Source organism: Gracilinanus agilis, chromosome 1, assembly GCF_016433145.1.
Source record: "Gracilinanus agilis isolate LMUSP501 chromosome 1, AgileGrace, whole genome shotgun sequence".
In the NCBI taxonomy this organism is placed as follows: Eukaryota; Metazoa; Chordata; class Mammalia; order Didelphimorphia; family Didelphidae; genus Gracilinanus; species Gracilinanus agilis.
In genome coordinates, this window is record NC_058130.1 from 357,109,689 (window position 1) to 357,133,377 (window position 23,689).

Here is a 23,689-nt window from a genome sequence, read left to right on the forward strand (position 1 = left end):
GATTTCTCTCCTCCCCATCAAGGCTTTGGGAGTCTATCCTCACTTATCATTGGCTAGAGCCATTTTTAAACGTGTTCCTCCAATTTTAGGGGCTGTGACTAGTACCCCAGTTCCATTTAATCATATAACAAAGGATTAGTTTGTACAAAGGAATGTTAAGTTCAGAGATATAGTAAGACTAAACATATCAACATTTCCTCCAATACTTAGGGAGCATTGTCTCTCTCTTATACCACCTCAGTCTCTGGGGAAGGGAAAGGGATTTAGATTCCCAGCTTAGCTCTATTCCTACATGGAATTATTCCCACAAGGTTCAAGTCCAAAGCTCCATTAGGCAAACATCCAGTACCCTTAGCTTTTTAGGGCTTCCCTACTGGACTAGCTGGGCAGTTAGGTGGCATAGGGGATAGAGTGCCTGACCTGGAATCAGGAAGATTCTCCTTCAGTTCCAATCTGGCTTCAGTCACTTCATGGCTGTATGACCCTGAACAAGTCACTTAGCCCTATTTGCCTCAGTTTCACCATCTGTAAAATGAGCTGGAGAAGGATATGGAAAACCACTCCAATATTTTTGCCAAGAAAGCCCCAAATGGACTCATAAAGAGTTGCACACAACTGAAAAATGACTAAACAACACCTGGACTGGCTGTAACACCTCACCTGGATTTCTAGACTTCTGGATCCCAGTGACTTGAGTTCCCACACAGGAGACTTGACTTTCTAAAATTAGAATTGAAGAAGATGGTCAGAAAAGGCCACAACTCCAGGCTTATTTTGAGGGGACAATTGACCTAAGTAGGTGGAGGGGAGATGGCTCTTAGACCCTCTCTTCTTACTGCTTGTGTTGCCTGCTGTGAATAAAGGGATTCTTCTGCCTCTAATGCAAATGCAGAAAAGATCCATATTACCTTAAGTTAGACAATTTTAAGCACACAGCATTTCTAGTTACATAGCCAGTGGGAAAAGTCTGTCCTCTACAACATGGTAAACAACACAGAATGTCCATACATGCACCAATTCTCTCTCTTAGAATCAAGTCTCTTAGAATCAAGTCCCCAGTGTCTTCTGTATGGGTGAAGCCATCCTAGGTGATCTGGGCTTGCACTACATTCCTGTTACAGATGTGACTGATGAGTGAAAGAAAAGTATTATTCTACTAGCCAAGGACCTAGAGAGAACTATAAATAGCTGTAAAATGAGATGTTAATCTTTTTTAAAATACACTTTGGGGTGGTTAGGTGACTCAGGGGATAGAAAGCCAGCCTAGAGATGGAAGATCTTAGGTTCAAATGTGATCTCCAAAATTTCCTAGCTGTGTGATCCTGGCCAAACCACTTAATCCCTAATTACCTAGCCATTATTTAATATTGATTCTTTTGAGCTTGGTGTGTCAAAATTCGCCAAAAAAACAAGCATAACAAGGGTGGTGTGTCACTTTGAGAAAAAACCATTATTTCATGATATTTACAGTTTAAATAACAAAAATGTATAGTTGTAATATATAACTGTATTTTAATAAACCAAAATAGGTAAATTAATATAGGTAGAATTGTCATCTATAGTGCACAGAGTGTCTCCACTACACTACAGCAAATGTTTCATCCTCGGAATGTGGCCCCATACTTCTCTATATGTGACCGCATGCAGCCAAGTGTCATAAAAAATGGCTATGTGTGTCAGTGCTGACACGTGTGTCATAGGTTTGCCATCACTGCTCTAGAGCTACTAGTGGCAGAGCAGGTACTGAACTGCATTGGTAGAGGGTGTTTCCTCGTTTGGAGTTTCCATGGTCACAGGATTCTTGTTCTCTCCCTCTCCTCTTCTTTTCCTCCTAGAGTTGACAAGAAATTCCACTGGGTTGTACGTGTATTATCACTGAAAACCCATTTCCATATTATCCTGAGAAGTGTTTCACATTATTCATTTTTGCAATAGAGCAATCTTTTAAAACCAAAACCCCAAATCATATACACATATAAAAAGTGATAAATCATATGTTTTCTCCTGCATTTCTACTTCAACAGTTCTTTCTCTAGCTATGGATAGCATTCTTTCTCATAAGTCTCTCAAAATTGTCCTGGATCAATGCATTGCTATTAGTAGCAAAGTCTATTACATTTGATCGTCCCATAATGTTTCAGTTACTGTGTGTATAATATTCTTTATGTTCTGCTCATTTCCCACTTCAGCTCTTATAGATCCTTCCAGTTCTTCTAGAAATCAAGTGATTCATCATTCCTTATAGCACAGTAGTATTCCATCACCATCGTGTACCACAATTTGTTTAGCCATTCCCCAACCAAGAAACAACCCCTCATTTTCCAATTTTTTGCCACCACAAAAAGAGCAGTTATACTTATTTGTACAAACAAATCCTTTCCCATTTTTTTAAATCTATAGAACTTTCTAACAATGAACAGGCTCCCTTTGTTGTGGTTTTGAAGAAAAATCTATTCGTTATTTAATAAATCATTTTCTACCTTGACAAAACCATTTTTCATCTGAAAATTTGTTGTTGTCCTTTATCCATTTTCAGTTATGTCTGACTCTTCATGACCCTATTTGGGGTTTTCCTGGCAAAGATTCTGGACTAATCTGCCATTTCTTTCTCCAATTCATTTTACAAATGAGGAAACTGAGGCAAACAAGTTAAGTGGTTTACCCAGGGCCACATAGCTAGTCCATGTCTAAGCCTAGATTTGAACTCATGAAGATGAATCTTCCTGACTCCAGGCCCAGTGCTTAAAATTTATGTGTCTAATTTAAGGGTGTGAGAGTGGTGTGGTCAGACCACCTTGCTTGATTCCTAATTCTTTTGTTTACTTCCTATGGGACTATAGACAAGCCACGTAACCTCTACGGACTCAGTTTTCTTATCTGTAAAGTGAGGGTATTGGACTAAATGATATCCAAAGTCCCTTCTAGGCACAAAGATGTGGATGTTATGCTCATTATTAGAGAGATTTGAGTCAGAAGCTGAATTTTCACCTTGAAAGATAGGGCAGTAGAAGGGATTCCCATTTTGAACAAAAGATTGAATTAGAAGGTTCCTTTCAACTCCAACAGTGATACTTTGAAGAGTGCTTTGGCCCTGAAGAGTCAAGACTTAATCAAATCTGGAATAGCAACCATATTTTCAAACCTCATACAGACAGTGGAAGTAGAGTTTTCATAATGCATTTATTGTGTGCTATATGTCAACAGATCAGGGTCCTGTGATGTCATCCTTAGAGGAATTTCCTGCTCTTATCACAAAACATGTAAAATTAATCATCTTGGGCAAATGAAAGGTGTTTAATAGTTTTCCCATGGACACACAATTAATAAGTATTAATGGTGAGAGGTGGACCCTTTTCTTTGACTTCAATTCTTGTTATCCAATGTGGAATGTTGTTACTGGTTATCCATGATGTTATATTTTCCAATTCAGACACCCCGTTCTAACCACTTGAAAATGTTACATTCTCTATTAGCTGTCCCTTGACAGAGTGAATATTCATTGACATTTATTTTTCTCCTAGATCCCAGGGTGGGAGACTGGCCACTCATGTCTTCTCCTCTACCACAGACCCTTATCCTTGGAGTCTATATCTACTTTGTCACATCTCTGGGACCAAAGCTCATGGAAAATCGCAAGCCCTTTGACCTTAAGAAATTGATGGTTACATATAATTTTCTAATAGTGCTCTTTTCTCTATATATGTTTTATGAGGTAAGTATTTTTAGCCTTTCTTTTTTATATTCAAAGATATTTTATTTTCCCACAAGGACAATTTTCTACATCTGTTCTCTAAAATTATATGATCCAAATTGTCTCCTTTCCTCTCCCACCCCTCACCCAGAAATGGCAAATAATTTGATGTGGATTATACATGTGTTATCATGCAAAACATACTTCCATATTGGTCATTGCTATAAAAGAATACTCATGCAAAACTCAAAGCCCAAAATAAAACCCCAAAATAAAACCATAAGTGAATGAATGTGAAAGATAGTTTGCTTTACATCTAACCTTTAACATTTCTTTCTCTGGAGGCGAGTAACATACCTTATAAATCCTTCAGAATTGTCCTGGATCATTACATTGCTGAGAATAGCCAAGTCTTTCACAGTTGATCATTCCACAATATTGCTGTTACTGTACCATGTTCTTCAGATTTTGTTTATTTTGCTCTGCATCAATGCCTGTAGATCTTAGTAGCTTTTTCTGAGATCATCCTGCCTATCATTTCTTATAGCACAATAGTATTCCATCACCAACATATACCACAAGTTTTTCAGCCATTCCCTAATTGATGGACATCCCTTTAATTTCCAGTTCTTCACTACCACAAAAAGAGCTGCTATAAATATTTTTGTACAAGTAGGTCGTTTCCTCCTTTTTATTATCTATGTTGTTGTAAAGGGTAAAATTATGATTGGACTGAATATTTAAGAGTTTGGTTACCAGGAATTAAGTACCTAATTCCAAATGAAAGACTCAAGTCAGGATGACTTTTATGGTAGTTTATTTACAAATAGGAAGAGTGAAAGCAAGGAAAATGAGAGAGAGAAAGAAAGATAATTACTCCGACCTGGTCTGAACCAGGCAGGGCTTCAGAGGCCCCAGCAAAGGGGCCTACAGATGTTAATTAAACAAGGCTTCTAGCCACGAGACCTCCTCCAAGATGAGGGGCCTCTCTGGAGGCTGGTGCCTCCAGAAAGCCAAGGAAAGGGAGTCAGGCTTTTCACTCACTCATGTGGCAGTCTGAAGGGAAGCAGTTTGAGATCTCAAGCCCAAGCTCCTCCAAGGCCAAGTTCAAAGGGAAAAAAAAAACCTCCTCACAGGAAGTTACCATCATATTTAAAGACAGTTCTTTGTGTCACTTTCTGTGTCTGCCTTCCACTTCGACATGGACCAATGGCAGCTTTAAGTTTGCTTCGGAATGCCCAGGGATTGTCACTAATTTTTGATTCATTACTCACTAGTACACGTGGGTCATAGACCTCCCCCCACCACCACTTAATCCTTAAATGGGGATGTATACATCCCTGGTGGCTAAAATCTAAAGAATCCATATTGGAGAATTAATCCCATCTTCACATTGTATAGATTCAGTAGTAGTATTAAGAGATCAAAGGGTGTATATATATATCTATATATACATACATACATATATACATACATTTATATGTATATATATTTTAAAGTTGGAAAACCTTGAACCCCTGGAATTGCATTGCCCAAAATTCCTTTCTGTATTACCCACAATTCCTTTTGCCTTTTGTATACATGCGTTTTTACTAGGTCTGTATATAGTTTGAGTTTGTTCTGCCATGCCCTTCCACATGTATCAGACTAAGCAAGGGACCAAGCAAGATTGCATTTTGATGGAATTCTGAGAATCCAGGAGAGGTGACAGTTGGGCTGAGGCTGAGAATTCTGGGAAGGAAAAACCAAGAGTCACTCACTGTTCTTTGGACTTTTGGGGAGGACAAGGAGGTGGGAGGCAGTGTTTCTGTGGGACCATGAATATCTCAAAAAAGCTTAAATCTGAGATTTTACCAGACCTTCTGTTACTATAGTCAGCCTACTTCATTTTGCATCTTCAGTGAACATCTTGGAAGATAAATATTGCAGTTACCCTTGTTGGCCAAGAAGCCTGAGACTCCAATGGGAAGGAGACGGCCCTTGGGGGCTAACTAAGCCTAGGTTGGGTTTAGATATTACATTGCCTCTCTAGCCATCTGTAACCTTTTAGGATAGGAGTTTTACTGAGGTCCTAAGACAGTTAATGAAGATTGAAAGTTAAAAAATAAATCTAAGTTACTGCTCAGCCCTGGGAAAGACTGAGACTAGACCATATTAATTTTTACCCTCACCCTCTTCCCTGAAATCTTTCCCCATTATCCCTGAATACCTTGTTCCTGAATAAACCCCTGTTGAGTTATTTAAGACAGAGTTTGGAATAGTGACTTCTAAGAGGGAGGCAGCATCTTGGGGGTAGTGTGTAGAAGGAGCAACAACACTCCATGTTGGAGGGCAGTCAGTTTGGGGTAGGAGGAGGTTTCTGCTCAAATAACCCAGCTCTGGGTAATTGATGGGGACCATTTGGGTCTCACTTAACTCACAACACCTCCCACTATCCCCGCAACCCTGGCACTTCCATTTTGGGGAACCTCCTCACGCATTACACCCCCAAGGGACTCCGAAGTAAGGAAGGGTGGTGAGAGTAGCTTGGACCCATATCCTTTCAGTCAAGGGGATTTCCAGAGCGCATCCCATCTATCAGTTACCCCCCTTCTTACACATGTGAATTGAGTGGTGAGTGCTCCCTGTGTTCTCTAGCTCTCTAAAGATTAATAAATCTTTATAAATATTATACTTTGGAGATATTGAATATTAATTTTAAAATCTACTTTATATATATATGTGTGTGTGTGTGTATATATATATATATATATATATATATATATATATATATATATATATATATATATATATATATCACAGTTTTATAGCCCTTTGGGCATAGTTCCAAATTGCCTTCCAAAATAGTTTAATCATTTCATAACTACCAACAATGTGTTAATTTCCCAATTTTGCCATGTCCCCTTCAATATTTATCACTTTCCTTTGATGTCATATTGGCTGATCTGATAGGTGTGAGGTTGTACCTTAGGGTTGTTTTAATTTGCATTTTTCTAATCAAGAGGGATTAAGAACATTTTATATGATTATTGATAGCTTTGATTTCTTCATCTGAAAATTTGCTTATTCATACCCTTTGAACATTTGTCAACTGGGGAATGGCTTGTATTCCTATACATTTGACTTAGTCCTCTATACATTTGAGAAATTAAACTTTTGTCAGAGAAATTTGTCATAAATTTTCCCCCAGTTTGTTGTTTCCCTTCTAATCTTGGTTACTTTGGTTTTGTTTGTACAAAAACCTTTTAATTTAATATAATAAAATTATTCCTTTTATATTTTATAATGCTCTCTGTCTCTTATTCGGACATAAATTCTTCCCTTCTTCATAGCTCTGCCAGATAAACTATTCTATATTCCCCTAATTTACTTATGGTATCACTCTTTATATCTAGATCACATACCCATTTTGACCTTATCTTAGTATATCCTGTGAAGTGTTAATATATACCTAGTTTCTATCACACTTTCCCCCCTAGTTTTCCCAGTAATTTTTGTTACTTATCCCAAGAGCTGGGGTCTTTGCTTTTATCAAACACTGTTGTTAAGATCATTTGCCCTTTATGTATGTTATGTACCTATTCAATTTCATTGATCTAGTATTCTTAGCCAGTACCAGACTGTTTCAGTGACTATTACATTATACTACAGTTTGAGATCTGGTTCTGCTAGGCAAACTTCCTTCATATTTTAAAAAATAATTTCTTTGACATTCTTTACTTTTTGTTATTCCAGATAAATTTTGTTTCTATATTTAAAAATTCTATAAAATAACCATTTTGTAGTTTGATTGGTATGGCACTGAGTAGGTAAATTAATTTAGGTAGAATTATCATTTTCATTATTTTAGCTCAGCCTACCCATGAGCAATTAATAATTTTCCAATTATTTAGATCTGACTTAATTTGTGTGAAAAGTGTTGTGTAATTGTGTTCGTATAATTCTTATGCTTGCCTCTGGAAAGTAGATTCTCAGGTATTTTATATTGTCTAGGGTTGTTTTAAATGGAATTTCTCTTTCTATATCTTGCTTCTGAACTTTGGTGGTAATATTTAGAAAAGCTGATGATTTATGTGAATTTATTTTATATCTTGCAACAGCTAAAATTATTTTTTCAATTAGATTTTTAGTTCATTCTCTAGGATTCTCTAACTATACTATCATATTATCTGCAAAGAGTGATAACTTAGTTTCCTCATTTTTTACTTTATTACTATTTCTTCTTCTCTTATTTGATAAAACTAGCTTTTCTAGTGCAATAATAGTGGTGATAATTGGCATCCTTGCTTCACTCCTGATCTTATTGGAAAGTCTTCTAATTTATCCCCATTGCAAATGAAACTTGTTGATGGTTTTAGGTAGATACTATTTTAAGTAATGGCCCATTTATTTGTATGCTTTCTAGTGTTTTTAATAGAAATAGGTGTTGTATTTTGTGTTAAGGTCTTTTCTGCATCTATCAAGATAATCATGCAATTTCTTTTAGTTTAGTTATCGATATGGTAAATTATGCTGATAGTTTCCCCAATATTAAACCAGCCCTGCATTCCTGATATTGTGTTATGCTCTGAAAAGTATGAATTTATTATTTCTGCTTTTCTGCATTTCATTGGGAAGTTTTTATGCCATAATATCTGACAAGTTTTTGTGTAGGTTCCATTTCTGCTGAAAAGAAGGTATATTACTTTCTATTCCTATTCAGTTTTCTCCAGAGGTTTATTAGTTCTAATTTTTTAAAATTTCATTCACTTCTTGTTTATTTTGTGTTTCAATTTATCTAGATCTAAAGGGAGAAGTCGAGGTCTCCCTCTAGTATTGTCTTACTGTCTATTTCTTCCTTAAATTAACTTAATTACTCTTTAAAAAATTAAGAGGCTAATCCATGGTGCATATAGATTTCGTATTGGTATTACTTCTTTGCCTATAGTAACTTTTAGCAAGATGTAATTTCCTTCCTTACCTCTTTTAATTAGATTTGTTATTGTTTTAGCTTTTTCTGAGATCATGATTGCTACTCCTGGTTTTTTTTTTTAACTTCAGCTGATTCACAATAAATTCTACTCCATTCCTTTACCTTTACTTTGTGTGTATCTTCTTGCCTCAAAGTTGTCTCTTGTAAACATCATATCATAGGATTCTGGTTTTTAATCCACTATGCTACCTGCTTCCTTTTTATGGGTGAGTTATCCCAGTTACATTCACAGTAATTATTACCTATTGTGTATGCCCCTCCAACTTATTTTCCCCTTTTTATCCTGCTCTTGCTCTATCCTTTCACTCTGTCCCTCCTCACAAGTGTTTTGCTTTTAATCACAATTCTCTACTCCCCTCTATTACACAGCCTTATCTTGTTATCCTCCTATTTATGTATAGGTAGGACCCTATACCCAAATGAGCATGGTTGCTCTCAGAACCAGTTATGACAAGAGTAAGGTTTAAGAGTTGCTCATCTCTACCCTCATCTTCCCCTCTGTCCTAATAGTTTTTTGTTCCTCTTTTAGGTGAGATTTGCCCCATTCCAGTGCTCCTTTACCTTTTCTCCAGTGCAATCCTCTTTTTCACCTCTTGTTTTTTTTTTTTTTTTTGCTATCATATCATACTCTCCGTCTCTGTTTATGTATACTCCTAACTGCTCTAATGCTGATAAAAACTTTAAGAATTACAAATATGATCTTTCTGTGTAGGAATATGAAAAATTTGACCTTACTGAGTCCCTTAAATTTTGTCTTTCAGTCTTGTATTTGGACATTAGAATTTCTATTTAGGTCTGGTCTTTTCTTCAGGAATGCTTGGAAATCATCTATTTTATTAAGTGATAGTTTTTTTCCCCCTGAAAGAAGATACTGAATTTTTCTGGGTAGGTGATTCTGGGTTATAAGCCTAGTTTTTCTGCCCTCCTTAATACCATATTCCAAGTTTTCTGATCCTTTAATATGGAAGTTGTTAAGTCCCATGTAATCCTGACTGAAGTTCAATGGCATTTTTACTGTTTCTTTCTGGCTTCTTGCAGTATTTTATCCTTGTTTTGGGGACTTTTGAATTTAGCTATAATTTCTTGGGAATTGTCATTTGGGGATTTATTTCTGGAGATAATCTGTAAATTCTTTCAATTTTTGTTTTAACCTCTTGTTCAAAAATATCAAGGAAACTTTATAACTTCTTGTAATATGATGAATAGGCCTTTTTGGGTTTTGTTCATGACTTTCAGGTAGTCTAAATATTCTTAAATTGTCTTTCCTGGATCTATTTTCCAGGTTATTTTTTCAATGAGATATTTCATATTTTCTTCTATTTTTTCATTCTTTTGATTTCATTTTATCATTTCTTAATGTCTCATAAAATCATTAACTTCTAGTTGCCCAATTCTAATATTTATGAAATTATTTTCTTCTATAAGTTTTTGAAGTTCTTTTTTCATTTAGCTAATTCTACTTCTAAAGCTGTTATTTTCATCTTAAATTGCTTTCCTTTCTCTTCCCCATTTTTCTCTGCCTTTTTTCATTGATTTTTGAAATCCTTTTGAAGCTCTTCCAGAGGCTGAGAACAATTCATATCTTTCTTTGAAGTTTTTATATGTATCTGCTTTGCTTTTATTGTCCTTTTCTGTGTCCGTGCCTTGTTCTTCTTTTTCTCCATACAATTTTTCTATGGTTAGGTTTTTTTTTTTGGATATTTGCTCAATTTCCCAGCCTTTTTCTTAACTTTTACTTTTATCTTAATGATGGGTTATGCTCTCAGGGTAGAAGGGTCACTCTCTTAAATTTCAGTTCTTCCTTGCTGCTATCTTTAATTCTATTTCTGGGTTTCTTCAAGTTTCAGTTCTTCCAAGGTAGTATGATGCCTATGGTTTAGTAGTTCTGAAAGCCACTTCCTGTCAATGATTCAGTAACCCTTGGGACTAATGATGGTTTGAAGATCTCATATCACTGTGAGCTACCTTTTACTGGGACTCAAGGTCCAGCCTTGGGCTTTGGAAGGCACTTTAGGCCTCATTCTGGGCTTGATCAGAGCCTTGCTCTCCCCTATCACCCCAGTGAACTAGACCCTCTTTTTCTACCTTAAATTGTTTTCTGTAGGGAAGTTGCTTCACTCTGATCCCTTGTTGGTTCTGTCACTCCAGTATTCATTTTGAAGCATTATTTTAAGATGAGAATCCACGCCAACCAATCTTAAAATTATTCATGAGATTTTTACCCATATGGAAAAATGATTGAATTTTTCAAATGGCACCTTAGGAAAAATTGTGGCAATCTCTTGTACTATAGTAACCAGCAGTTCTGTGACATTAAGAAACAAAATCAACTGATGCAGATTTGGCTCTGTACCACAACCTTAAACTTGCAGAACATATATAAGAAAATCATCCCTGATACTCAGACATTCTAGCTACTCACAGATACCCTGTAAAGGCTCAAATTCTCACTGTCCCTCTCGTAGTTTCTTCTTTTAAGCAGTAACCAGGCTACATTCAGTTTGCCCTTTCCCTTTCAGAGAGAATGAGGCCAACTTCATTCCTTATCTTCAGTTTCTTCCAGAAAGTAAAGTAGGATTAGACTCCAGGCATTTGGACCACTTCCCTTGTTCCTTCCACTTGGAGAGCTTGTAACAACTATTTTCACTTCTCTTTATGGAATGTGGACAGATGACTAAGAAATATCAATGATGGCCAAATATGTAGCTGAATGGGGGTGCGTTAGGAGAGGGACAGTGAGAATTTAAGCCTTTATAGGGTATCCGTGAGCAGCTAGAATGTCCGAGTATCACGGACTATTTTCTTATATATGTTCTCCATGTTTAAGGTTGTGGTGCAGAGCCAAATTTACATCAGTTGATTTTGTTTCTTGATGTAAATGGAGTCTACTAACAAGTTTGCAACATTCTTGGATTTAATTTAGCCAAGCTACCTCTGTATCCTGCTAGTTAATGACCAAGTTACTCACACACCAGTGTTTTCTCAGAATGAAATGGATATTCATTTGGTTTGAATGAAGTAAATTATTTCTGATCTTTGGTAAATAGCTATTTTGAAAGACTCACGTATATGTGAAACACCTCATATATTACTGTAACATTCTTAACTAATCAAAAGTTAGAGATAAGAAAATGATGAAAAGCAATTAAGGGCCCCTCCTCAGTTAAAAGGTTAATACCTTTAACAGCTGAAGTGGGTGTCCTCTTGACTATATTGCTCAGCAGAAAATATATTACATAAAGTACAATGTTGGAGGGTGTGCAGGGTAAATAACCTCATCAAAAATATAGTAAAAAATATTCTATTGTTGACCCAGGGTCAAATAGGAAATGAGATAAAGGAAAGAAACATTTTACTCGAAGAACCAAGTCTGGCTTAGGATATTATGCTCTTCCTATACTGTGTCTATGCAAAATCTCCTCAAGAGAGCTAGATACATATTAGGGGTCAAGAAAGAGTCCAAGCTAGAATGTAAAAGTTGAAAATTTCATGTATTCTCTCATACTCAATATGTTATTTTCTGTAGAATAAGATAATTATAGGCTCAGTACTTTTTGGCCATAGCAACTTATGAAAACAATCTAGTAAAGTATGCAGTTATTATGATAAGCACTGATGGAAGAAGTGCTCACTTGGTCAAAATCAGAGGTGCTTAAAATATGAATTAATAGAAAATATTTGTTAAATGCATATAATATGCCAGATACCATGTTAGGTGGTAGGAATGCAAATATGAAAATGATGTGGGACAGTGAGGTGGCTCAGTGGATTGAAAGCCAGAATGTGCTAGGTTCAAATGTAGTCTCAGACACTTCTTAGCTATTTGACCCTGGACAAATTACTTAGCACCCATTGCCTAGACCTTATTACTCTTCTGCCTTAGAACCAAAACACAGTATTGATTCCAAGGTGAAAGGTAAGGATTAAAAAAAAAATAAAGTGATGGTCCTCAAGGAGTTTGTAATCTAATGCAAGAGACAAAAATATGTAGAAGAATAGTGTTCAGGGAAGGAAGTTTTGGGGGAAAATCTCTAAAAAGATAGCTGGATCAGTCAATTAACATTTATTAAACTCCTACTAGGTGCTAGGTACTGTGCTAAACACTTGAGGGACTAAGAAAGGTAAAAGACAGTCCTCACTTTTGAGGTACTCAGTCTAGTGGGGAAGGAAATGCAGAAATAATTGTATGCAAACAAGCTGTATAAAGGATAAACTGGAAATGATCAAGGCACTAGAAAAATGTCTAGTAAAAGGTGGGATTTTGGTTTGGCCTTAAAGGAAGCTGGGAAGCAGAGATAAGGAGAGAGTGAATTCTAGGCATGGAAGATAGCCAGAGAAAATGCATGGAAACTGGAAATGGAGTATCTTGTTCAAAGAACAATAAGGAGGCCAGCTTCACCCCAGTGTTAATATGAAGAGGTGAGTAAAACATAGAAACAATGGAAAGGCAGGAAGAGGTCAGGTTATGAAGGGCCAAACAGAGGATTTTATATTTGATCCTGGAGATGGCAGGCTATCAATGGAATTTATTGCATGGGAGTTGTGGGTGATACCATCATCACAAAAGATCCCTTTCATGGCCAAGTAGATAGACTAAAATGGGGAAAGACTTGTAAATGGGAAATAACCTGCAGGCAATGGATTGGATATGGGTGGTATGTGTGGAATCTGGGTGACTGGGAGGACGACTCTGTCTTCAAAAATAATAGCGGGGAGGAGGAGTCAGCTAGGTAGCACAGTGGATAAAAGAAAAATAGTAGAAAATTTTGACCAAATAGGCATATTTGAGAATAACTAACATAGAGATTAGTTATGAAGTAAAATATGAGAAAGGGAGAAGAGTAGAAGGACCAAGATAGAGGTCTATCCTGATGTTAATGATATGATCTGGATGTAAATCTAGCAAAGGAGACTGAGAAAGAGTAGTCACATAGGTAGGAGAAAAACCAAGAGAGAGAAGTGTCATAGAAATCTAGAGAGAAGAGAATAGGAAGGGGGAAAGGGTGATCACTAGTGTCAAAGGCTATAGGTAGTTCAAGAAAAATGAGGATTGTAAAAAAAATTAATTAATTTGACAATTAAGAGATCCTTCATAATAGGGAGCCGTTTTGGTTGAATGAAAAGACTGGAAGCTGGATTGTAGAGGGTTGAAAAGGAGAAGAGATGAAGTGGAGACACCCATTGTACATAGCCTTTTCAAGGAGTTTAACCACAAAGTGAAGGAGAAATACGGCAATATGATTAGTGGAGACAGATCAAGTAAGGGTTGTTGTTGTTTTTTAGGAATGGGGGAGGTATTTTGATTACATTAAATTAAAAAGGTTTTGTACAAATAAAATGAATGCAACCAAAATTAGAAGAGAATCAACAAATTAGGAAAAAATCTTTATTACAAAAACCTCTGACAAAGGTCTAATCACTCAGATTTATAAGGAGCTAAATCAACTGTACAAAAAATCAAGCCATTCCCCAACTGATAAATGGGCAAGGGGCATAGGCAATTTTCAGATAAAGAAATCAAAACTATCAATAATGATATGAGAAAGTGTTCTAAAACTCTTATAATTAGAGAAATGCACATCAAAACAACTCTGAGGTATCACCTCACACCTAGCAGATTAGCTAACATGACAGCAAAGGAAAGTGGTAAATGTTGGAGGGGATATGGCAAAATTGGGACATTAATGTATTGCTGGTGGAGTTGTGAACTTCTCCAATCATTCTGGATGGCAATTTGGAACTATGCTCAAAGGGCTTTAAAAGACTATCTGCCTTTTGATCCAGCCATAGCACTGCTTAGATCATACCCCAAAGAAATAATAAGGAAAAAGACTTGTACAAAAATATTTATAGCTGTGCTCTTTGTGGTGGCAAAAAATTGAAAAATAAGAGAATGTCCTTTGATTGGGGAATGGCTGAACAAATTGTGGTATATGTTGTTGATGGAATACTACTGTGCTCAAAGGAATAATGAACTGGAGGAATTCCATGTGAACTGGAATGACCTCCAGGAATTGATGCAGAGTGAAAGGAGCATATCCAAGAGAACATTGTACACAGAGACTGATACACTGTGGTACAATCGAACATAACAGACTTCTCTACTAGCAGCAATGCAATGATCTAGAGCAATGCTGAGGGACTTATGAGAAAGAAAACTAGCCACATTCAGAGGAAGAACTGTGGGAGGAGAAACACAGAAGAAAAACAACTGCTTGAACACATGGGCTGTTGGGGATATTGTTGGGGATGTGGACACTAAACGATAACTCTATTCCAGCTATCAATAATATGGAATTATGTCTTGATCAATGATACATGTAAAACCCAGTGGAATTGTGCATCAGCTACAGGGGGTTCGGGGTGTTTGGGGGAGAGGGAAAGAACATGAAACATGTAACAATGGGAAAATATTCAAAATAAAAAATTTAAATTAAAAAAAGGAATGGAGGAGGTATGATCATAGACATTAAGGAATAAATGAGATAATGGGGTTGAGAGAGAGGAGGCAGTCTGTAGGAGAAGATACAATATAATATTATTGCTTATACAAGTGAGGGGTTAGATCCTAGTTTCCTAATGACAGGCTAGATGAGATGTGAAGCATGGTCTGAGGCCAGATAGATATAATGGTTTAGATGTAGGCTCATCAGAATTCAAAGCTGAATGGATCAACCTCCCCTAAAAGGGAGCCATGGTCTCAGGAGGGTTACTCTATAGCCCAGAGGGTCTCTGTTCCAGTAGAGAGAAGAGGGTACAACTGCAGAGCAGACAGCAAGATACCTTGTAATGAAGAACCTGACATGTTAATTAATTATTATTCATTATAGTTTAGAACTCAAGTATATAGCAAAGATTTAACCAATAAGATAGTATATGTCTTAGTGTAAAGGATAGCACCTAATAAAACATTTTCCAAACATGAGAAGTTTTAGCTTTTCCTTAGTGGAATCATTCAAGTCTTTCTTTATTGTCTCCTTCATGTGTTATATTTTGAAATTTCCCAGCTATCTTAAAAACAGGAGCTGAACCCTGACAATGTATTTATGAATATATTTTCACTGAGGCAGCGAGGCAATATGTGGCTGTCTCAGACACATACTAGATGTGACAATGAACAAATAGTCACAACCTCTCAGTGTTCTGAGGCAACTCTCTAAGAATATAAATTACAAATAAACTGTTAATCCACATTAATAGAAGGGGCTTCTATATTGGTTGTTCTTGACTGTTTTTCTTTGTTATAAAGGAAGGTTCTTTTGCTGCTTATAGGGTAGAGTAGGGGAAGGAAGGTATATCTGAGAAAAAATGTATCTTAAAAAACAAAAAATGCCAATAAAATGGTTTTTTAAAAAATAGGATGTATTAGCTAAGTTAGGTGCTGGTATTGTTTTTAAATTGAATTTTTAATGGCCCAGCCTTAGCGATATTTCATGGCCTACTTTCTTTTCATCCTGAAATGTCTCCATATGGCCTTCAAAAGTCATATTTTCAAGTTTAAAAATGACTCGGTTACATTTTTAGCTTTAATAGTTTAAGTAGGTACCATCACATGATGAAATGTTTTTAATTTAAAATTTTTTGCTTTAGAGTTTTCAAATTAGAAATGCTAAAAGTTGAGTCCTTTTGGAAGATAATGATATTACTTCTATGATCAGTGAAAAGTTCTGAGAAAGGTGAAATGTAGGCACTTTTGTAAATACACTACTGCTAACCATTTAGAATAGCCTTTCATTTTAATATAAATAGAACCCTTGGCTACTTACTTTCAGGTACTGTTTTAATAGTAAACTTTCCCACAATTAGACTTGGAAGAATCTTGATATAGTATTTGGATTTAATTTCAAGTCATCATCTTTTACAAACAGTTCATTATTTTCTTTACTGGACGAATGCCATTTTGTGGGTGTGTTGGAATTAAGGTTTAGCATATTGCAAAATTGTAACTGACTTATTAACAAGGAAATTTTCTTTTTAGATATGACTTTTCATCCAAAGCCATAGAGAAGATGTACTAGTTTTCCTTATCTTTAAAAAATTATTTTGCCTACTTGAATTTTAAGTTGAATCCTTGAGATTTTGCAGTTTCACATTTTTGCAAATAAGAACCCAGTTGTGTCCACTTAGAAAATATCTTGAGGTAATGTTCTCACTTGGTCATCTGTTGATTTCATAAACTAACATACTGATTATTGCTAGATATAAGAGGAAATTTCAAGTATCAAAGGCTGATTATACCATCTTTCATCACCTGGCAATCATCTGAGTCGCATGCAGTTTAGATCATCTTTGCCTCACTTTTCTTCTCCCTGTTATTTTAGTGGGTTACAGTATGTTGAGATATTCAGAACAGTTTTTACATGAACAACAAAATGAATTTGAGTGTGATTCAGAGTTTGCCACCATTGTAGTTCACCTTTTTCCTTCATTGCCAAGATTTTTCATTCATGTATTTTTGTAAGAAATATGTGGGGAAAACCTAACTGAAATCATTAGGTTTACCTGGGAAGTAAATATTTCCTTAATGTTTTTTTCTGTTTTATTTCTTCTCTCTGCTATAGTTCATGATGTCTGGCTGGGGTGTAGGCTATTCATATAGATGTGACATTGTTGACTATTCCAGATCACCTGTAGCTCTAAGGGTAAGTTACTGATCTAGATCAATTGTTATTAGAAATCACCTTTAAAAACATCCTTCTAGGGGACAGTTAGGTGGCTCAATGGATTGAGAATGAGGTCTAGAGAGGAAAGGTCCTGGGTTCAAAAGTGTCTCAGACACTTACTAGTTGTCTGACTCTGGGCAAGTCCCCTAACCCCTATTGTCTAACCCTTACTTTTTTACTGTCTTGGAACTAATACACAATCTTGATTCTGAGACAGAAGGTAAGGGTTTAAAAAATAAACAAAATAAAAATATCCTTCTGATTCATCCTACCTATTACAGTTACTGGTTATGCTATCAGACTGAATTAAAGTTTATGAATTTAATTCATCAAACTAAAAATTGTTGGTGAATGAATGAATTCAGATTTGAGTCTGAAAGGCTTGGGAGAACTTTAAAAATCCAGAAAATCCTATGCATTTTTTATTTTTCTTTCATTCTTTTTTTCCTTTTGATGGTATCGTTCATTGGTATCATTCATTATTCACAGTCTTTAATTAAAATTCCTTGTTCTTGTGTGTATGTTTCTGCAGATGGCATGGACCTGCTGGCTTTATTACTTCTCCAAGTTCATTGAACTAATAGACACTGTAAGTATGAAGTCATTCAGGTAAGCAAATATTTTAGTTCTTTCCATGAAAATCATAGACTAGAAGAAAGTGAATACAGTTGCCTCACTTCCCCTCCTCACTGGCCAGACATTGTATTTTTTATTAACCTCATTATCTCTTATTTATTTACAAATATGCAGTTTTCAAGGTGCTCCTGAGTCCTTAAAAAAATCTCTCTATATAACTACCAAATCTTCTAGTAATAAAAATTCATAAACACAACTTTCTCATAACCCATATAACAGCTCTCCTTTACATCACTGATTTGAGTCCCACACAACTACCTCAAAATCCTTAAAATAGGTCTCCATTGCTTTGAACCTTATGATCAAGTTCAGGAAGTAAACAAATCTGTTCTAGGCTCTTTTATAGTTCAGATTCAGGAAGGACTCAAGTAATGAAAAACTATTTTCATTTAACCAAAATTGTTGCCATGAAAGCATAAAGGACCCTAACTCTATAAAGCTAATGCTAAACTATTCCAAATAGTTGTCTTTTACAAAACAAACAAAAAAATACGAAAATAAACAAATTTTAAAAAATAAAATGAATACTTGGAAAGAGCATTGTCCAAATACTTTATTCAATTACTGAAGTCCATATTTATTGGATCCCCTTTATATCTTGTTTGTGAGAATCCTAAGTGCCTACAAACTTTGGGGCAGGGTCTGCAGGAATGCAGTACTGAAGATTCAGTTCCTCTCTAATTCTCTGGATCCCATTAGAAGAAGCCATGTGTATTTTTCTTTTCCTTTAATGAAAGTTAGGACAAAAGGAATAATACATTCTCTGTTGCTTGTAAGTCTACAAGGATTTCATGATAATTTTCTTTCTTTTGAACCTATACAACTACATCCTGTGTTTGAGATTGTAACCTCACTGATTTCTCCATTTCACTATTCAGAGAATGTTAGAGGTGAAAGGAATATTAAATATCTTTAGTTTAATGCCTTCATTTTAGAGATGACACAACTGAAGACTCAGAGAGATAATCTGACTTGTCCAAAATCACACAGCGAGTGAGTTCTGAGTGGAGGACAGAATAGGACCAGCATCCTCTTGACTCCCAGTTCAGTGTTCTTTCCACTGACTCATGTTGCTTCCTTACATTTTTGAAAGCACATGTATTTTGGCTTTGTTATTATTTTGCATATTCTTGGTGCTCTGAAGAATGCTATACCCTTATCTTCAAATAATCCTCTCCTTTGCTCTTATTGCTCCATATTATTATTCCTTTGTGCTGCTCTCTTCTTAGTTAGTTTATCCCTGTAGAATTCTGGTCTTTGTTTATAATCTTCCTCTTCAGTTTCCTAATAATTTTTCCTTTTATACTTTCTCTTCAAAGCAGTAGACATATTCCATTTTATAATACCTTGACTTGGCTATGTTTCCTAGGCTACTTTGCTTTGTTTCCCAAGTGAACTCTTTGGGGTATGTTTTTTGCTTTTAGTTATCATTACACTTTTATGCATTTTTATATGATTGCTTATTGTTTGAAAGAAAAAACTCCTCTCATTTGCTTAAGTCTGGATTTATTTAAATTAGAAGAAATATGGAACATTTCTAATCCTAGGAACTAGGGCCAATCTATTTCTGTCATTCTTTCTTGCTTCACATTTGCCTGGAAAAATTACTCTGATTCTTTAATTTGTTCCTGCTCCTCCCTTTCTCCTACCCATTTGATAAACTTATTTCACCTCTACTTCCCCATCCTGGATCCACTCGTACCTCTATAATCTTAATTTCTCTTGAATTATCTGTCACATCACAATCAGATAAAGGAAGAACAGCCTTTTTTATGCTTCCTTTTGTGAATGCATCTTTTTCTGTAAACATTCCAGAAAACTTAATTTTAAAGAAAATTGTGTTTTAAAAGTTTAAAGCAAATTACATCTAAAATATTTCATACTCCCCCTGTGTTTGTGTATACTCAATGAATATTTCATGTATTTTTAATGTGAACTTGATTTTCTTTAAATTATTTCAGATCTTTTTTGTTCTGCGTAAGAAAAATAGCCAAGTTACTTTCCTGCATGTCTTCCATCACACCATCATGCCATGGACCTGGTGGTTTGGAGTCAAATTTGCTGCAGGTAGTTGAGTGAGAATTGGGATCATGTGTTGTAATAATAATCAAATTTCCATATGTTATAAAAATAGTAATAATGACATTAACATTTACATAGCACTTTAAATTTTTCAAAGGGCTTTTACAAGTATCATTTCATTTGATCCTCACTACAATGCTGGGAAGTAAGTGCTAATATTATTCTCATTTTCATATCATTGAGAAAACTGAGGCAGACAGAGGTTAAGGAACTTGTACAGGGTCACAAATTATAAATTGTCATCAAAATAAAGAAAAAGAAACAAATTCCTTTGAAAGGTCAAAGAAGATGGATCAAACTATAACTTTTCTCAATCCCCGACTTGATAGAGTGAGGAGGAGCTTATACAGCTTTTCTCTGTATCATTGATTTATTCTTTCGTGACCCCAAATACCAGATATTTAAGGTCCTTTGGCACATTCTTCCATATCTATCTGTCTGTCTATCTGTCTATCTATCTATCTATCTATCTATCTATCTATCTATCTATCTATCTATCTTATATATATAACCCTTGCCTTCTGCCTTAGTATCAATTTCTAAGACAGAAGAGGGGGAAGGGATAAGCAATCAGGGTTAAGTGACTTGCCCAGAGTCACACTGCTAGGAAGTGTCGGAGGCATATATATTCTTTAGTTGATAATACTTTGGATCCTCTTTTTTCAAGTTTCATTTGTTCTATTCCCAATATGTTAATAATAAATTTCTTAATGTTGTTCTGTCATTTTCCCAGTGTGTCCAACTTTTCCTGACCCCATTTGGTGTTTTCTTAGTCAAAGATACTGAGGTTTTCATTTCCTTCTCCATCTTATTTTATAGATGAGGAAACTGAGGCAAACAAAGTTAAGTGACTTGTCCAGGATCACATAGCTAGTAAGTGTCTGAGGCTTATTTGAACTCAAGAAGATGAATGAATCTTCCTGAATCCAGGCTTGGCTATCCATGCACTATGGCACTGCCTAGCTTCCCAAATTTCCTCTGTTGGTAGGGACTTCATTAAATAATTGAGAGACAGCATTGCATAGTGGATAGCAAGCCAGTTTTGAACCCAGAAGACCTGCTTTTAAGTTCTTCCTAGGATAAATTCAGACTGTATGATCCTAACCAAATTATTTAACTTCTCCATGCTCTAAGCAACCTTATAAGTCTACAATTTGGAGAAAAGGTGGCTGCCTCCACTGGTGAGAGCATTTCTTTATTCAGGAAATTCTTATCCTGGGAAGTTAATATCAATTTCAATGCTCTGTTTACCTTACCCGTGTCTAGATTTCTTCTGATGAACCTTTATTAAACATAATAATATTCCCATGAAAGGAAATGTCTAAAATCTAGTTTTATTCTTATGCTACTTATAGTATTGAAGGATCCTCCTAACATATTCTTTTAAATATTTTATAAAATTGGACATACATGGTAATTTGGCATCATTTTACAAAATAAAAAATAAAAATTTTTTCTGTGAATTCACATAATTCATGAACTATGGAATTAATTTATCTTCTAAGTTTCTTAGGGGCAAGGATCTCTATATTTTCCCCAACTCCTAGCATAATTAATTACATGACCTGACTTCAGAAGAAAGGTAGCATGGTTTAGTGAGAAGAACATTGACTGGTTCTGGAGTCAGAGTAAATAGGTTCAGATCTTAGCTTTGATGATTAGAACCTGAAGAATTATGAGCAAATCACTTGACCTCTGGGGCTCAGTTTCCTGATCTGTGAAATGAGAAGTTTGGATTAGATAGATGGTCTCTTAGGGAGTCTCTTTCAGCTCTAAACATATGGTGTTTATAATTCTTTTGGATGATAGAACTCTCAGTGTAGGAATTCTTCTCTTTGTCAATCCAGATCTCTGTGAATTTATGACTTAGTGAATAGATATAAGTCCTAATGAGTTGCATGTGCTTAAGAAATGTATATTGAGTGAATTTATTTTATGTAGTATGTCCTGAACAGTTTGTATAAAATTATATTTTGGGCCCACAAATAGAACTTTCTGGGAATTTATCCTTTTTATATATATATATATATATATATATATCCATTTCTACTGTAAGAGAGATTCCTTTTTTGTTTAATGAATCTTCCATCCAAGGACTTAAAAAGTACAGTTTAGGTTCTACGACTAGTTCTAATTTATAATGTGCTTTAGGGGGCAACTAGGTAGCACAGTGGATAGAGTACTAGGACTGGAGTCAAGAGGACCTGGGTTCAAATTTAGCCTCTAGCCATGTAACCGTAGGCAAACCACTGAATCCTGACTGCCTAACTCTTGGTGCCTTTCTATCTTAGAATTGATACTAAGACAAAGGTAAGGGTTTAAAAATTTTTTATAATGAACTAAAAAATAGAAACATCTTGCATAAAAGAGAAATTTATGGTTTCTTGTACAATACTCTTTCTATTCCTTGTGCATGGAAATATTCATGTTTCTTGATGTTTATCAATTTTGTAATGAAAAAAAAAGGAAAATCACATTTAAAAAATTGAAATTTCCCTCTCATAGTTCAAGACTTCTTGGGATGGTATTTATGTTTGATCCTCAAATTTAAGAAATCTTCAGGCTGGTGGAATTTCAGATAGTGACATAAGTGCAACCCTAAGTTTAGACATTAAGGAGAAATTTTTAGAAGCTTCTATGACTGAGTCCAGGGATCTCAAGATATAGAAGAAATATCCCCATGGTTTAGTGGGTAAGAGGACTAGGAGGAAATGTATGACAGGAAAAGGAAGATCCCAGTCAGCAGAGGACTACAGTGACTTCAGTCTTGCTTTGGTTTCCCTCCATACCAGGAGACTTGTTAGCAATCAATATTGTTCAAGTTGGCAGCTCTCAGGGGAGAATTTTCCTGAGGAAACACATCTGATTTTAAAACATAGTTCACGAAATAGAATTCCGGTTATAGTAAGATTTCTCAATTGTATCTGTTTCATTTTACTTTCATTTAGGAAATGTTTATTAAGTGCCTGCTATTTGCAACATAGAGTGCTAGTCCTAGGGAGGAAAAAAAAAGCCAGAGCAACTGAGAGCAGATCCCTTTTTTTGAGGCATTTATGGTTATACAGGAGAAAGAGGATGTATTTGGAAATAGCTGTCATACAAAGCCAAATGTGCAAATACAATCATAAGAAATAACAAGAAATCCCTGTTAGGGATTCATAAGAAGGAGAGACCAGCTCTTCCTGTGCAAGACCTCTCCTGTCTTATTTATTTCTCTTTACTGTTAAAGGTTTGAAAAATACTGTTATTGAGTTCTAAGTCATCTTTATAACTCTTTGTATATCATATGTCAAAAGTCATTGACCTAATGAAGGCTAAAAGTCCATGGCACAATGCCTTTTAAGTACATGATGCCCTTCCAATAAATATTATCTCAAGTACTGAGCCATTTTTATGGAAGAATACCATCTAGTTTTTGGCTAGTAACAACATTTACAAGAGACTTTTGAGACCATAAAGTAAGAAATATCCATATCTCTGAATCTTTAACTTGATATTAGTTAACTTAATTAATTTAATTCAAATTTATTTATTTAAACCTTGTTGTTTAATTGTTTCAGTCATGTCCCCATTTGGGGTTTCCTTGGCATAGATACTGGAGTGGTTTGCCATTTTCTTCTGCTCACTTTCACAGATGAGGAAACT

At 35.5% G+C, this 23,689-nt stretch overlaps 1 protein-coding gene across 1 annotated transcript in view; it reads left to right on the forward strand.

The window, feature by feature from the left end:
- Positions 1–23,689, forward strand: part of ELOVL7 (ELOVL fatty acid elongase 7) — a 33,241-nt gene that overhangs the window by 1,592 nt on the left and 7,960 nt on the right. Inside the window, exons 2-5 of the mRNA XM_044657724.1 lie at positions 3,522–3,712; positions 17,225–17,305; positions 17,859–17,915; positions 19,924–20,029. Of these exons, the coding sequence (XP_044513659.1) occupies positions 3,522–3,712; positions 17,225–17,305; positions 17,859–17,915; positions 19,924–20,029 (435 nt within the window). The remainder of the gene's footprint in view (positions 1–3,521; positions 3,713–17,224; positions 17,306–17,858; positions 17,916–19,923; positions 20,030–23,689) is intronic.